Below are 15,773 nucleotides of genomic sequence, written 5' to 3'. Positions count from 1 at the left end.
CAGACAATTATCACTAGTTTTATCAGACTTCCTGAGTTATACAGTAGTATTCCCTGATAAATAATATCAGTATCCCCATCCAGGATTCTGACCTACTTCTGTAGACTTTCATTTTTCATACTAAGCCTCCAGACATTTTTGAAAGATATGGTCAGAGTTATCATATTATCATTGGAACTCCTGGAAATAGATGCTAGCAAAACAAATACTGCGCTACATACACATTAGGATCACCCACTCGATGTGTCTCCAAAACTATATTTCCCATTTAATATACAGAAATTACCCTGTGAATCTTGGATCAATCTCTGTTGCCATGGAGAAAGAGAAGACTTTTTGTCCTTCATCTTTTAGAATGTATATTACCATTTGCATTTAGAAAACGACTTTAAAAGAAACTTCTTATTCCTCACCAAGAGCTTTTTTTTTCAAGCAATTTTTACATTTTTGTTCTCTTTCATTTACTTCATTACATGAGGCCTACAAATAATTGCAGGACATCACTTATTGTTATTCCACCATGGCTTTTGTAGATGAGAAAATTAGTATCAACTGTACCAGGTGGTGAGGGTCTTCACTTGCAAGAGTCATCTGTGGCTATGGCATACCAAAGAACAACTCTTTGTCATTTATATTCACAAGCAGCAAGTTTCTGCCTTTCAAGTGCAGACTGCAAAGAATGTACCAACTCTGGCTAACAATAACCATGTGCTACACTATTTTCAGCTTCTGAGATTTTTGTTCACATGTTTGTAACCTTAAAGGTCAGCATCTGTAATGTATCTCAGTATGTTCCAAAGATACACAGATGCTACTTCCTGTTCATACTCCAAACCAGCAGGTTGAACTCAAAGTGACTCCAATCTTGGAAGACAGCTCTTAAGAGGTGTCTCCTACCTTCCATTTCTGAGCCATTTAATATTAAATAACTCAGCTTATCCTCTAAAATGCTCAGATTTCTGCACAGACACCTGTTTCATGGATCAAACACAAGAAAAGATTGTAATTCCTATCATACAGAATCATTATTCTAATAACAGTACATATGTAGCAGAACAAAGTTCAGCTCAGTTTCAGATAGCAAAAACCTTCTGGGAAATGGTTAAGTCCTTAGGCAAATGTAGCTATACTGTTTCCAATACCGGAGCTAAGATTGGGGGGGGGGGGCAGATCTGTTTACAGAAACTGCAGAGACATTTTTGTATTGCAGTACAGAAATCCCCCTAGATGACTTTGTGTATAATGCATGCTACAAAAATGATTTTCTGTACCTAACGCCATTTGCAGTTGGACCAGATCATAACTTCTGGGATACAGATGCCAATGTTTCTTGACACTAACTCCAGACAACAGGGCACCCATTGTAACAAAATGTCCTATAAAAGCATTGATTATCATTGATAAGTACCTTTAATTCCTACTCGTTTGCACTGGAACTCAAGGTGTTACCATATCTGGCATTGATTGTAAAAATCCTCTGTGTTAGCATTTCCTGTCCTTATGCAGAATTAAGCTTCTAAGTTTCCAAGCTAAATTATCTCTTTCTCTATCCTCCCAAGCAAACTGGAGTGCTAACATCTGAACTTGAAGCCCACTTTAAGATACTTCAGCATTTCCTTTTCCTTGCCATGGGAATGTGTGTGGTTTGTCACTTCTTTTCCTTTGGAAATCAAATGCAACTAATTCATTTGCTGTCTGTTTCTGGTTATATCTGCTAGACCCGCTAGTATTATTTTCTTAATCTTTACAACACTCTTCCTCAGTCCTGGCCTAATTTTCTAGCAGACCAAAATGTGAATCCACGCTATGGGTCAAGTCACTGTTGACTCAGAATCCCAAGAAGAGTGCAAAGAAATTGTTCTAGAAAACTGTGGAAATCCAAAATGTCACTTTTAGTTTGGGGTTTTTATTATTAAGATATTAGTAAATATTTACGTGGAAGCCAGGCCTTCAGGACCAGCCAGGATATGAAGATCATTAAATACAAATGTGTAAGAAAAGAAAGTTGAGCTGTTTATATAGCTATATAACCACTACTCTAGAGTTCCTAATGAGAAATTATCCTCAATTTAAAGAGTACTTTACTTTAAAGAGTAACTACACACAGAGCACACAAAAAACCCCTGTGCCTGATTAGCTGACTTGATGCCGCAAATAATTCTTGAGGAGGCATTTTCAACCAAAAGTGAGAATTGGGCCTTAGATTATCACAAGAGAACTTCATGTGTGCCAGTCATTGCAGAAGAAAACGCAAAAGCAAAGAATATTTCTCTATATGCTTCATATTTTTATCTTTGATTTCAGAAGCATATCAAGGCTCTTCACCTGTTTAAGTAGTCTACCTATTTTTTAGGGTTTAGGCTATTTTTTCACTCTCATTATTACACTGTATACAATTCACCAGTGATATTAAGCTTCTCTGAGTCTGTGTCGGGGCATCTACAGTTTTTTGTTGCTGGATACTCTACATAACTCAGGAGTGAACTAAGTCTCTTTAACAATTCCTTCTGTTATTCTTTGTTACACTTTTCTGACTAAATCCTGTTTGATTTAAGATGCTTTCTTCAAATGTCCTGACACTTCTACACTTATTTTTCTTTTTAATGTCCCAAGAAGATGGGTGGTCCAGGCCATGTGCATCAGCAGCTTGTGTTAGAATGAGGAAAGCCAGGCAGCTGCACACTTCCAGACTCTCATCCTTGGAGCAAAGCTGCCAAAGCTGCATCATATAGACATCAGAAAGAGTTCAAAGTATTTTAACAAAAATATGGACAGTGTGAGAATAAAGTTTATGGAATCATGAGAAATTCATGGAAGCGTTTTCACAGAGTCTGCTTTTACAGGAAAGATAAATAGGTTTTGGTTCTAAATGCTAATGTTTCCAGCTCCACAGTGGAAGCTTAAACTCCTTGTATATATTGTAAATAAGTCCAGAATGCTATCTAAAATAACTTGTGGCATTATCTGTGCATTCATGAACAAGTTCACCATACTCACAGTTTAAAACACTGTGGTCCATATTCCAGGGAGTTTAGAAGAGCAAAATGCAAGCGGAAACAATGATGGGTGGCAGACAAGCTAGAAAAAAAGGGAATTTGCTCAAAGAATTTAAAGGGAGCTCTTTCAACCAACTCGACAGCTTTGCTCTGTCACTGCGGATTTTTTCAATGCTGTCATAGGCTGCAAAGCTTTTCATTTCTAAGTGTCTTTTAAGTCATTTATAACGCTAACAAACCGATTTCTAGTACTTCAGGAATGATAAAACCAGAACCAATGTCATTCCCACTATTTAAAAAAAAGTTATTCAGACTTGAAAATGCATTCTTTGTTTTTTTAAAAAATCAATTTTTAGTAAAGAGGGAAATATTTTCTGAAATGTAAAAGAATGAATGCTGAAGGAACTGAGTGGATAAATTAATAGTTAGAATGCCATTGTGGGGTCTTTTATTTAATGCTATATATTTTATGAAAGTAAGAGCAATGTAGTCAAAGTCCTAATGGGAACAGAGCGGTAACTTCTTCACTATGCTACTGGTGTCTCACATGCATGTAGCTGACATCCTCTTCATTGAATAATAGTGAGTTTTGTTAATGAATGGTCTTTGACATACCTAGCAAGACACATAAACACACATACAACTTGAACGTGATGAATTACATGCCCTATTCTAGCTTGTGGTTAGAAGTTTGCCTAGGCATATTTTTTCTGTGTAAAATGCATAACTTTCTACACTATACCAAAATGTGAATATATGCAATGATTATTTTTATTCAATTTCCAGTGTTTTTGTTGAGGAGTAAACTGAGGACAAGAACAAAATCTTCTCCAAGCACAAGAGATACCTTTGATGTATTTCTTATCAACACTACAGTTTTTAATTACCATGAGTCTACAGGGTATTTTATTTATTTATTTATTTTCTATTAACAAGGACCTCTTGTCAGGGACAATTTTAAGAGTTAATGTATTTCTTCCAAATGCAACAAATTTCCTGAATGAAAGACAAGATTGCAACAGGAGCATTCACTTATTTGGCACCAAATGATGCCTCAACTACAGAAGAGGAAGGCACCAACAGTGGAAAAACCCATTTTGATTAAGTCTGTCATAACTTATTGTAGTAAATTCTGCTTTGCTTTGATGGGCAGAATGATTCTGCTGTCATTTGAAAATAAAACAGAAAGGAAAATTCTCTTGTGTAGTGCAAATCTATGCTGTACACTCTACATATTTCACACTGAATAGCAAGACAGCAAAAGCAACAGGATTCAGGAAAATGTATGAGCCTTACCATTCTTCATCAGCACAGAGTCATGGTGCTGATTACTGCACATAAAACATTGTGCTACATTTTTAAAAGAATACTTATTAAGTCTAAATTGAAAGAGATCTTAATACAACTTTGTATGCTAATAAAATGCATAATATAAAGTCAAAGCATACAAATAGCAGTTTCTTACAAAAGCAGACTTCTAGATTTCCTTTTATCAAATTAATGTTTTAAGATTAGAAAATGTAGTTATTATATATTCATGAATGTTTTATACCTAAACACAGCAAACAGCAAAGTCCACAACAGTTTTCTAGCTAGTACTGGCAATTGGAACAGAAATTACAGAAATGGATAAATGGACAGTTTCCGGCTTAATTTATCTGTCTTGTGGGGGAGAGAAAACTGTAAGTCTCAGAAATGCAGTATAAGCAAAAGAGCTTGGCTTATTGCCGAGGTCATGAGTTACGCGATGTGAAAACTAGAGTAAGAAGCAAGACAGTGTTTTAAAAGACTAGTTGTGGCAGGCAAGGAGAGAGAAAACATTTACATTGAAACATGGTAATTCAAGGCAGCACAAATTTCATTCAGATATAATTTTTCTGATCTTGGATTTCCCAACCCTCTTTGTTGAGCTTAATTTTGTTTTTATTTTCAGGCCTCTCTAAAAGATTCAGGCATTTTAATTACTTTTGCACAGAGCACAAACTCTCTATTGGAGCCAAATAAAGTTCTTGGTCTGCAATCTGCTTGAATTGTGGCTGAGTGAATAGCCCCTATAGTAAGTTTTCTCCATGAGATTCCTCCTCCGTTTCTGTGCTTAGTGAAGTGTTTGCCCCAAAAGTAGAGGAAAGAGCAGAACTGGCTCTGAACCCTGAACACAAGCCAGGACCTGCCAAGAACATCTAATGTGGAGGTCTGTGATGTTTAACCTGGCTCCCAAATTCACTGTTTTGCTTTCCAGAGTGTTTTCAACATGACACATTGAAGATACCTTGTTAGTAGTTCTTTCATTAGCAATTATTTTCTAGACCACAGTGTAGAGCAGTACCTCAGCTAGAGCTAACATGACGGAGTTTTCACCATAAAATCTAGTTAATGGAAACCACAATTCTTACAAATTTAAATCTTAAAAATAGTTTTTTCCCTAGTTTTTCTCAGGCCCAATCATCCTGAAGAAAACCCATATCTGCTTAATAAACATTATTTTCAGATTAGCTTCATAGCATCCAAACTTTCCGGCAGTATCTGTTTCTCTCTTTCAAATGTACAAATTGTCCAACTTAAGAAATACCTTTTATTTGTTACTGCCTACATCTGGGCTAACACTGTACTGTACACATTCCTAAAATACTTTTTAATGGCACTGCTTCATATCCAGACAGGTTTTTAAATGGGTTTTTATTGCTTCTTTGTTTTTTTCAGGAAGCTTAGATAAACAGTAAACACATTCTTCATTCTTTAATCATACAGATACCGTATCTGAGATTCTGGTTCCACAGATATCAAGGGATATCAATGACAACATATTTCCCAAGGCTTCAATTCCAGCATCAGTCACATTTTCACAGTGGCACAGTTTTAGGTAGGTCAATTCATGACATCTAAAATAAAGAAACACAACTGGCTGAGTGGAGACCTCATAGCAGCCTTCCAGTATCTGAAGGGGAGGCTATAAAGGTGCTGGGGAGGGGACTCTTTATTAGGGACTGCAGTGATAGGACAAGGGGTAACAGGTTGAAACTTAAACAGGAGAAGTTTAGATTGGATGTAAGAAAGAAGTAGGGGCAGTGAGGCACTGGAATGGGTTGCCCAGGGAGGTTGTGAATACTCCATCCCTGGCAATGTTCAAGGCTGGGTTGGACAGAGCCCTGGGTGACATGGTTTAGTGTGAGGTGTCCCTGCCCATGGCAGGGAGGTTGGAGCTAGATGATCTTAAGGTCCTTTCCAACCCTAACTCTTCTATGATTCTACGATACTATGAACAGCAACAGAATTAAATCAAAATATGGAAATCAAGGAGCTGTATTTCATAAAAATATTTTTAAAATTAGTTTTGTTTTCCCCCATCCCCTAATCTCTAATATCTAGCAAAGGAATTTACAAGCTCAATCCAACAACATAATACAGGACCTCATGGCTATACCCACACCCAGCTACAGCCATGCAAATAATGGTACGCAGCAAGAAAAACATTGCCAGGTTCTGCAAATCAGCACTCACTGACTGTATATGGAAAACTCAATTTTACTGTGTATGTAAGCACCGCAAACTGTATCTTCCTATAACCAAACCTGAAGACCTAAGAAATGTGACTCCTTGAGTACTAAGAGTCTAAGGAGTAACATTCCATCATTAAAATAGAGAACACATTTCCCAGCTCACCAGCAAACTTGCTACGATTATTCACATGTACTGTAATGAAAACATAAACGGGGCCTACTGAGAAAACTGGAAAGGAGTGGAGTGACTGACTCCATTCTTCTCTAGGGATTTAAAAATGATCCTTTGATTGCCAGTACCAATCCTCTTTCTGAGGAACTGGAATTGAAGATGTGCAGCAACAGAGAGCTGTGTGTTTCTGCTGACATCAGTATTTTTTTTAATTTACAAAATACATATACATACTAATCTTTTAATGCATTGTGGGTTGTGTCACTGTTAACTATCATTTAAGCACTTTTTTTCTGCCCCTAAAATTAATTCTTGTCAGGTTTCCATATTTATATTGATCAATTCCCCTTTATATAATGGATCATTTTTAAGAGATGAAAAAATAGAGTAATCATTTATCTAGTACAATTTTCTATATACAATTGGCTGTATAATTTTACCCATTTATTAACATACTAAGAACTTAAGAAACATTAGAAATATACTGCATATTAGGAATATTAGAAATGTGCTGCAATTCTATTGCACTAGAAAAATATTGTACTGGACAATGTTACCTTTGTGCTATTTCTGTGACAGAAGCATCAGTGACATGAATACAATTAGTCAAATTCAGCTCTCTTAGCTTAGCTCCTGAAGAACCTCGTACAAATGGCACTACACCTTCATCACTGATGCTAAAAGAGAAATGTAGACAATATTTGTACATGTATTTTTTCTGCTTCATACAAGTCGATATATAAGCTGCATCCAGCAACCTAAAATGCAGATAAGCAGAACTTTATAATGGTATTTTTTAAGCAGCCTTTTGAACCCCCAAAAGAGTCAGAATAATTAATGGCTTGATTAATTGCTCTTTGGAACTGCTGAAAACCAGAACTTACTGAAAACATAGTCTATTTGAGATATGAGAAAATATCTCAAATGCAAGATTATGAGAACTTCCATTATTTCCAACAGTCAAATATGACAGCACTCCAAAAGACAGGGTTTGGAACCTGTTTAAACATTTCAGAGTAATATTTGTATTAATATCTTTGTTATTTTAAAGAACTGAATTAATTTAAAGAAAAATATATTACTAGCACAGAAGCAAAGTCATAGGTAGTGTAAGTGTGCATGTAGTAGCTGTTTCGTACACATAAGTGAAGAATTAACCTGAGTTTCAATTCCAGTTGCATAACTCACATAGAGTTAACTTATAATATACACAAAGGTTATAAAAATTAAGTACATAGGAAATCTCTCAGCCAAGCTGAGAGGGTTGGAGAGCTGATGATAACTTGGGCGTTTCAATTCAGTTCATATCTCTGGTATGTTTAACATTGTACACTTAGCTTCTCAATGCATTCCCAGTATTTCTCCTCTGTTCCCTGATGAATACAAAATTAATCCCAGAATTCTGTAGGACAGAATCATATTTTGGCTTGCACAGTTTGTTGCAATACAAAGAATCGTGGCAAATCCCAAAGTCCCAGAAGCATATGGGTAAAGAATAGCACTCCTAATAAAATGATAACCTGAACAGAGCCTCATTGTGTGACAACAAGCTATAGATGAAGCTATATTTCATGAAGTGTTAATCACTGCATTCAACCACTGCAGTAGTTTTGACATTATTTCACAGTGCAGTTGGTTTTCATTCAAGATAAACTTAAGAAATACAGCTTCAGAATAGTTTATTTGTATAAAGTCCATATGGAATGCAGAGCCTGGCAATACAGTCAATTATATATTAAAAAAAAAAGATATTCCAGAACCATGCTGGGCTTGAGGGCTGAATTAGCCACATTATAACTTTCTAAATAACTGTGCTGTGAATATATATGCTAAGTTTCTCAAGTGGAAGGGACCTGTTCTGGACAAGTTTGTGGATAACTGCAGCCCATATGAAAGCTTTGAATTGGAGAAGTCCATAGAGAACTGTCTCCTGTGGGAGGGACCCCATGCTGGAGCAGGGGAAGAGTGTGAGGAGTCCTCCCCTGAGGAAGAAGGAGGGACAGAGACAATGTGTGATGAAGCGACCACAACCCCCATTCCCTGTCTCTCTGCACTGCTGGTGGGGAGAAGATAGAGAATTTATGAGTAAAATTGAGCCCAGGAAGAAGGGAGGGGTGGGAGGAAGGCATTTTAAGATTTAACTTTTATTTCTCATTATCCAACTCTGATTGATTGGTGACAAATTAATTTTCACAAGTCACATCTGTTTTGCCCATGACAGTAACTGGTGAGTGATCTCTCCCTGCCCTTATCTTGAGCCATGAGCCTTTGTTGTATTTCCTCTACCCTGTTGAGAAAGAAAGTGATTGAGTGGCTCTGGTGAGCAACTGTCCCACCACACAAGTTTGGATGTCTTATAGTCTATAGTTTTCTGAATGCTGAAATTTTCACAAACATCTGCAAAAGGAGTAATAGGAATACAGAGTTTTACAATAGCTTTACAACTACATGAAATATTTTGTTAAGGTAATTCGGGAATTCTTTAGCAGTAGAGACAGTAGACACATGTGCAAACACACTCATAGCCAAAGGTTTGGCTAACAGACTGGAAAATCCAGCCTTCTAAATGTTAAATCAGAAAATGCAGGCAGGTGTCCCATCTGCCCAGCTGAACCACCACCATGATGTCATGGTATTACTCCAGCACTTCTCAGTGCATCTACATGCAATGTTATCAGATTTTTATGCAGGCACAGCACCAACAGGCACAAAAAGTACTTTAGCGACACGTCAGAGCAGAATCTAAAACTCCACGTGCAGCAGAAATTTAAGACAAGCAGCAATACTGCTTCTTTGTATTGTCTTATAGGTCTGTGGATTTTGAAGTGTTTGGAGGTTTTGCCTTCGCTGTTTCTTCCCACCTGTGACTCCATCACCACGCCACAGACAGGGAACAAGCATGCAGCTGCCCTACCATTTATCTTTGTTTCTATTGATACATGACACACCTGAAGTGGAAGTCTTCACATAAAATACACCCTTCCTCTACAACACAATTTACAATGTTGTCTTGGTAATTGTAAAAAATTGGCAGTTTTGTTTATATCTTAGTACTTTATCAAGTATCATTTTGATAGTCACAAAATTAAACAATATCTAAATTTCAATAGAGTTGTGGCATTGGAATTGCCTTTTATTATAATTTTCATCTTCATAGCCACATTCCAGCACTAAAATATGACATGGCTATTAAGTAATGTTATATCTTCAGTAAATTTTTTGCTTGAGCTGGAGTAATGAATGGGTTTTTGAAAACATGATAGAGGAAAAAGAATTACTTGTAGAATATTTTTTTTACATGAATTAATACTCTAATACTTCATTTTTTAAACTGAAAGATGTGTTAACAGGATTTACTATGAGCATAATTAACTTTACTAAAATTCCTTTGCAGTCATTTGTATTTCTAAATCTGGATGTGATACAGTACCTTATGCAGTCTGCTATATTCAGTACAAGAATATGCTTCAGTGGTGAAATCATCTTGAGACCAGCATCTGTAATCCTTCGGCAGTCAGCTATATGAATGTGCCTGATGTATGGGCAGCATTTACTCATTAACTTGAAACTTAAATCAGTAATTTGGTTATTCCCTGTTGAAATATATGAAGATGCAAGTTAGTTACGCATCTGACATACATTAATGGCCTCATTCAAATACTCACTGTATTTCAAATTATCTGGATGAATTTTAGAAACACATTATCTTAATAATTGTGTGGATTATTATACTAACCTTCAATGCTGACCTTGACCAGTTTACATTCAGCAAGGGCTTTAAAAGTTGTATCAGAAAGACGTGGAGAGTCAAGAAAGACAACAGATGTTATCTGTTGGCATTTTTCAACCACAGCCTTTGAAGGGAAAAAGGTGAAATAAAATATTCATATACCTACGTTGTTGTGTAACAAAAGATGAGCAAATATTCCACATATAATACCAAATGTTACAATTTCAAACAAATAGTTTCAATCCATTTTAACAGTAAGTTTAGCAGTATATAAATTATTGACATTCTCCATATATTTATTAGGCTTGGGAACACAAGGAAAAGAAGTTAAGTAACTGGAGACATGAAGTATGGCAGATACCTTAGACAGTGATCCAGTTAACAATCACTTTTGCAGAAGCCTGAAAATTCTTTTTTGATGGGCAAAATCAGTAACAGAATGCTGTTGCCATATATTGTATTTGCTTTAACACTGAAAAAGCTGGAAAACTCTCATTTATAAACTGGAAGACCTTAATTCAGCCATACCTAAGTAGCAGAAGAAGATAACTGTAATATTCTGAAAGTGGTTGCAAGTGAGTGAGATAAATATATTTTGGTACCAGATTAAAAAAATTTCCTCTTAAATTGTATCTGCATAACTGTCTGTACAGCCAGTTGAGAGGATAACCCAGCTGCAGCACCTCAAAGTTGTTCAAAGTACGGACTTATTTTCAGTTTCTTACTTCAATACATCTGTCTGTAAGAGCTGGCATTTGGTTGATCAGCAAATTCTGAATCCCACTGCAGCCTCTGGCAATATTTTTGAAGCCATCAACTGAAATCTAAGTAAGAAATGAAAGAGTTACATCTTAGCAAGCCTACAGTCAACACCATTTATGGGAGTGGCAATGAATGTCATTGTCACGTCCTTCTACATTTGTTTTCCCAGCTTTATAAGGGAAAATGGCAGATGCTCAAATCAGGTTTGAAGCAGGGCTGGAATGCAGCAAAATATCTTCACTGTTTTTTTCCAGATCCATAGTAAAATGCATGCTAAATTCAGATGGTTTGCTTTTTATTTTCAGGCTGGGGTGCCATTTCTTTATAAGTTGCTTTAAATATTTTTTATTGAGTGTCTTGGCCCTCCTTCAGAAGGGATTGTGGCCCTCTTTGCACTTTTTCCCTTGTGCAGGGGAGTGTCAGCATCAGAGGGGAACTGGCTACATGTCTGTCAAATGTGTTCTTAGCTTGAGGTGTTTGTGCAGGTCCCATGTCCAGACAGGCAGAACATGGTGTTGATCATGACACACACTGGCACTCTTAGCACTGTGGATGCAAATAAGACGTAGTCCAATGTCTTTTAAGCTCAGGATAAGTGTAGCATAAATGTTTTACCTACAGTGTGTCTGTAACAGACTGCAAAATGACAGAGAGAAAACCCTTCCATCAAAATAGCTATAAGGAGTATTTTACAGGTAATTTTACATGATGATGTAAAACCCATTAACTACACTCTGTCAGCTGCCTGTGTTTAAGATCAGGTCTGATATGGTAGAGCTGTGTAACCCTGTATCAGGCTTCTCTGAAAACAGCTATATTTTAAAAAGGAGCTGAAGGAAAAAGAGCAAAATCTTGGGAGGCAGGAGGGGAGGTCGCAGGAAAGCATTACACAGAAAGATAAGCATCTTGTAACCACAAGGAGGTCGGAGCATGGACAGCCTGTTGGTGCACTCCAATGTCTAGCACCCTCTCCAACTGAGACACGTCTGCTGCACAAAAGAACACCATAACTTTGGGAATGTGGTTGATGTGGGTAACACAGATCTCAGCTATCAGCATGGATATGTTAAATTTGCCCACCTCAGATGATTGAAGACCAACCAGTACTAGTGTAGGGCTGCTATGGCAAAAGCAATCCTCTTTTCAACTGGTAGTGACCACCAGAAGGTAAAACACTGGCATGGAAAGATGGGTCCTAGTTCTCATGACAGAATATGAAATTCATCTGTCCAAATTCTATGGTTTTGTACTCCCTATTGGTATATGTAATGTAGAACAATGTAATCCTAACTGAAGTTTTCTCAGGCCAAAACCTCCAGTATGTACAGCAGTGATTAGCTTAAACTGTCAACATCATGCAAGCAGTTGCCTGAGGGAGGGGCTGGACAATCTCCATCCTCTTGCTGGTCAAGAAGCACTAATTGCTTTAACATGGTATGACTAATTCATTCAAATAAGATTTTGCCTAACCCTGCAACAGGCCTCCTCATTGGATTTCAAGCAGTGCAACAACAGAAGACAGCACATTTCTACAACATGCACCAAGTAGTTTAATATGTTAAAGTGAAACAAATCACTCCCTACAGTTTGAGAGGTGAATTTCTGGTAACTGAGACTTGTCCTCTGGTAACTGAGGCTGTGTACTACAGAGAGTAAACCATTCCCAAGAGAAGAGAGGGTATGTTACATCATACAGTTTGTCGCAATGCATGATAATAACACTGTTCATTTTAATCTGAACATGATGCCTTTTCAAAAGAAGACTGAGGTTTTCACTCTTCTCAAAAATCAGGCACAGTTCGTTAAGCAGTTTGAGTATGCTTTAGCTGTTGTGACAGTAGTATTTCCTTTTGTAACGGCTGAACAGATTTGCTATTAAGAGTAACTCTGCTCCTAAGGAACTCATGCAATACTGGCCTTGTTCAAACTGAAGGAATTTTTGTAAGTCCCAGTTCAAATGCGTGCATCAATTGTAACCAACTGCAACTTACTCCTATGGCTGCTAATCGAAGGAAAGCATGAGGCTTAATAGGGCTTGCTGAGGGCTGTTCTTGGGATTTTTTTTTTTTACCATGAGCACACTGTTAAGAGTACCTATCTAATTTGGTGATCACAGTTACGATACAGAGGTAAGATACCTCATGTCTAGGTACCTAAAATTCAGATGCAAATATGATAAAATGATGGATCTTGGTTAAATTACACTGCTTGCTGTTTTGGCCAAGATTTTAAGTGTCACTGAAAAAACCTAAATGCTGAATCAACAGCTTGTTCTGATAATACATATTATTTACATTTTTATATATATATATTACATATATATAATTATAGAAGAGGAACCACAGTTTTGAGCTCTTTAAAATCAGGGGAAAATGCTGAATCAAAAAAATGCTAATAATACTGATGCTGTTTTAAAAACAGACTGCAAAACCAGACCGTTTACTCCACTGAGATTAGGAATATAACTGAGGTGTCTATTTTAGACAATTATGAAACCTGGGATCTCTGTATAGCAAAGAGCAAGAAAGACCCCAAGACAGGTCAGACCTGAAAAAGCCTGATCACCTCTGGGGACCTCTCTCCCTCTCTAATTATTATATAGATAAATTAAGGTAAGTTTCTAGGTACTACTTTATGTTAGAGGCCTAAAATTAAGTGAAATACCCATTCTCAAAAGAATAGATAGTAGGTAATAGAAGGTAATCAGATCAAACTCAACAACATTTATACTTGACAGAAGTAGAATATCTGTTTTTGGAATTCAGTAATGATTGCCCAATGTTACTGCAGTCTACAGGACTTCTAATCTCTTTGTCTGGAAAAACACTGTTTGCTTAACATAGCCATCTGATACCACAAATAGCAGCAATTCAGTGTTTTCCTCTGTGCAAGCCAAAACCAATTGTACTGAAGCAACTAATAATACCCCTGCACAGATTGTTTCAGATTATTTTTTCACATGAACTGGTTTTTAACTTAAAGCTGGAAAATGGATCTCAGGCATCAGGTTGAGAGAGTTTCAGTGCAAAATGTGCATTCAGATACAATTCAATTCAATTAGTTAACATTTAGATGCTGCTGCAATATCATATGTGTTTGTCTTATTTTGCTTTATTCCTAAAACAACAAAATCTTAATCTTGAATTTCTTTTCTAAAGCCCCTCTGCATTACCTATGAAACTTTGGGCATTATTGAAAATAAGGTGAATAAATATCAAATTTTTTGCACATTTTAGTAAACAAATGCTTTCTCAACTCACTTGGGCTTTCAGTGTTCAATAGATAGCCTCAAGACTGAACAACTTGACCCAAGAATCAACGTTAGGATACATATGGAATTTAATTTAATACTGCATTAGGTAAAATTCCACTTAAATCTCCTTCTTCAAACCAATCCTGAGGCAGGATGTTTTGAAGGTTATTATGAGGCTTTGATCCCATAAAGTTCTGCAAAACAGACTTTTCCTTCATGACTCAGTAAGATCATTTTGTAAATGTATTATTTAACAGAATCAGAAGTCAATGCAATGATCACATATAAAATATCATTCCTTGTCTGTGATGAGTTTTCAGTCTAATAAGTACATGACAGATTTGGGTTTTTTTCTTAACTGTATACTAGTATACTGCTAGCATACTAGATCTGAAATGAAAGTAAATCAAAACAACAAAAGCTTGTTTTGTAGGAGCAAACTAGAGCTGAAGATTTGTACCTACAGATTTAGACAATAAATGTGGTCAAATGATGAAATGCTTCTAAGAATGTCAAAAATAATATAAGTTCTTTTTTTAATAGTTTCTTAATTCCAAAGGATGGGAACACACTGAGTTTTTATTCAAGTTTTGAATTATTTGCCACATGCACAGTACTGCTTTAAAATTCCTTATTTCTGCCTTTGAACTGATTGTATTTGTGGAATCTACCCTGGAAGGCAGAGTGTTATCTGCAACGCAGAAGAGATTTTCAAGAAATGCTGTCCTATGATTCTAATATTGTCAATGCACTGTGAGTGCAGAGACTTGAAATATAAAGTTCAGAATTGAGGAAGTGTTCTTGTGGTGCGAAAGGAGTTATCTTATTTTTCTGTTCTGCATTTGTCAAGAATGATAAAACAAATCATGGCATCCTTTCAGATGTTTGGCTCCATTACACTGATGGTTTGCCTCCACATGTTATTTTCCTTCTAATTTTCCACTGTCCAAAAAAAAAAAAAAAAGGATTATGTTAACATACTCCTGAATTAGCATATTTCTAAAAATACAGAATACTGCACGTGTGACTAAAGTGTTCTTCAGTTATACAAGTTTGTACTCAGGAAATATAAACAATCAGTCCTCTCCTTCAATAAATAAAGAACGCAGCTCACATTTTCTCCCCAAGTGATGGCCCCTCTTTAAGAAAGCCAACAGGATGCTGGGTTATATCAACAAGGACAACAGCAGCAGAGATAAAGTCGCTATCCCACTCTACTCAGTACTTGTCAGGCCACACCTGGAATACTGTGTTCAGTTTTGGTCCCCTCTATGCAAAAAGGATGTGGACAGGCTGGAGAGGATCCAGACAAGCCACAAAGATGATCCAAGGCCTGGGAAGCCTGCTATATGAGGAAAGGTTG

The 15,773-nt window shown here is 36.7% G+C and overlaps 1 protein-coding gene across 1 annotated transcript in view; it reads right to left on the bottom strand.

The window, feature by feature from the left end:
* The window catches only part of FBXL13 (F-box and leucine rich repeat protein 13), an 87,112-nt gene that overhangs the window by 20,033 nt on the left and 51,306 nt on the right, over positions 1 to 15,773 (bottom strand). The window contains 5 exon segments of the mRNA XM_034062734.1: positions 5,749 to 5,875; positions 7,223 to 7,342; positions 10,096 to 10,258; positions 10,402 to 10,519; positions 11,121 to 11,219. Of these exon segments, the coding sequence (XP_033918625.1) occupies positions 5,749 to 5,875; positions 7,223 to 7,342; positions 10,096 to 10,258; positions 10,402 to 10,519; positions 11,121 to 11,219 (627 nt within the window).

This window comes from Melopsittacus undulatus, chromosome 5 (assembly GCF_012275295.1).
Source record: "Melopsittacus undulatus isolate bMelUnd1 chromosome 5, bMelUnd1.mat.Z, whole genome shotgun sequence".
Classification (NCBI taxonomy): domain Eukaryota; kingdom Metazoa; phylum Chordata; class Aves; order Psittaciformes; family Psittaculidae; genus Melopsittacus; species Melopsittacus undulatus.
The sequence above is the reverse complement of the archived record's forward strand: the minus strand, read 5'-3'. Positions and strand labels throughout refer to the sequence as shown.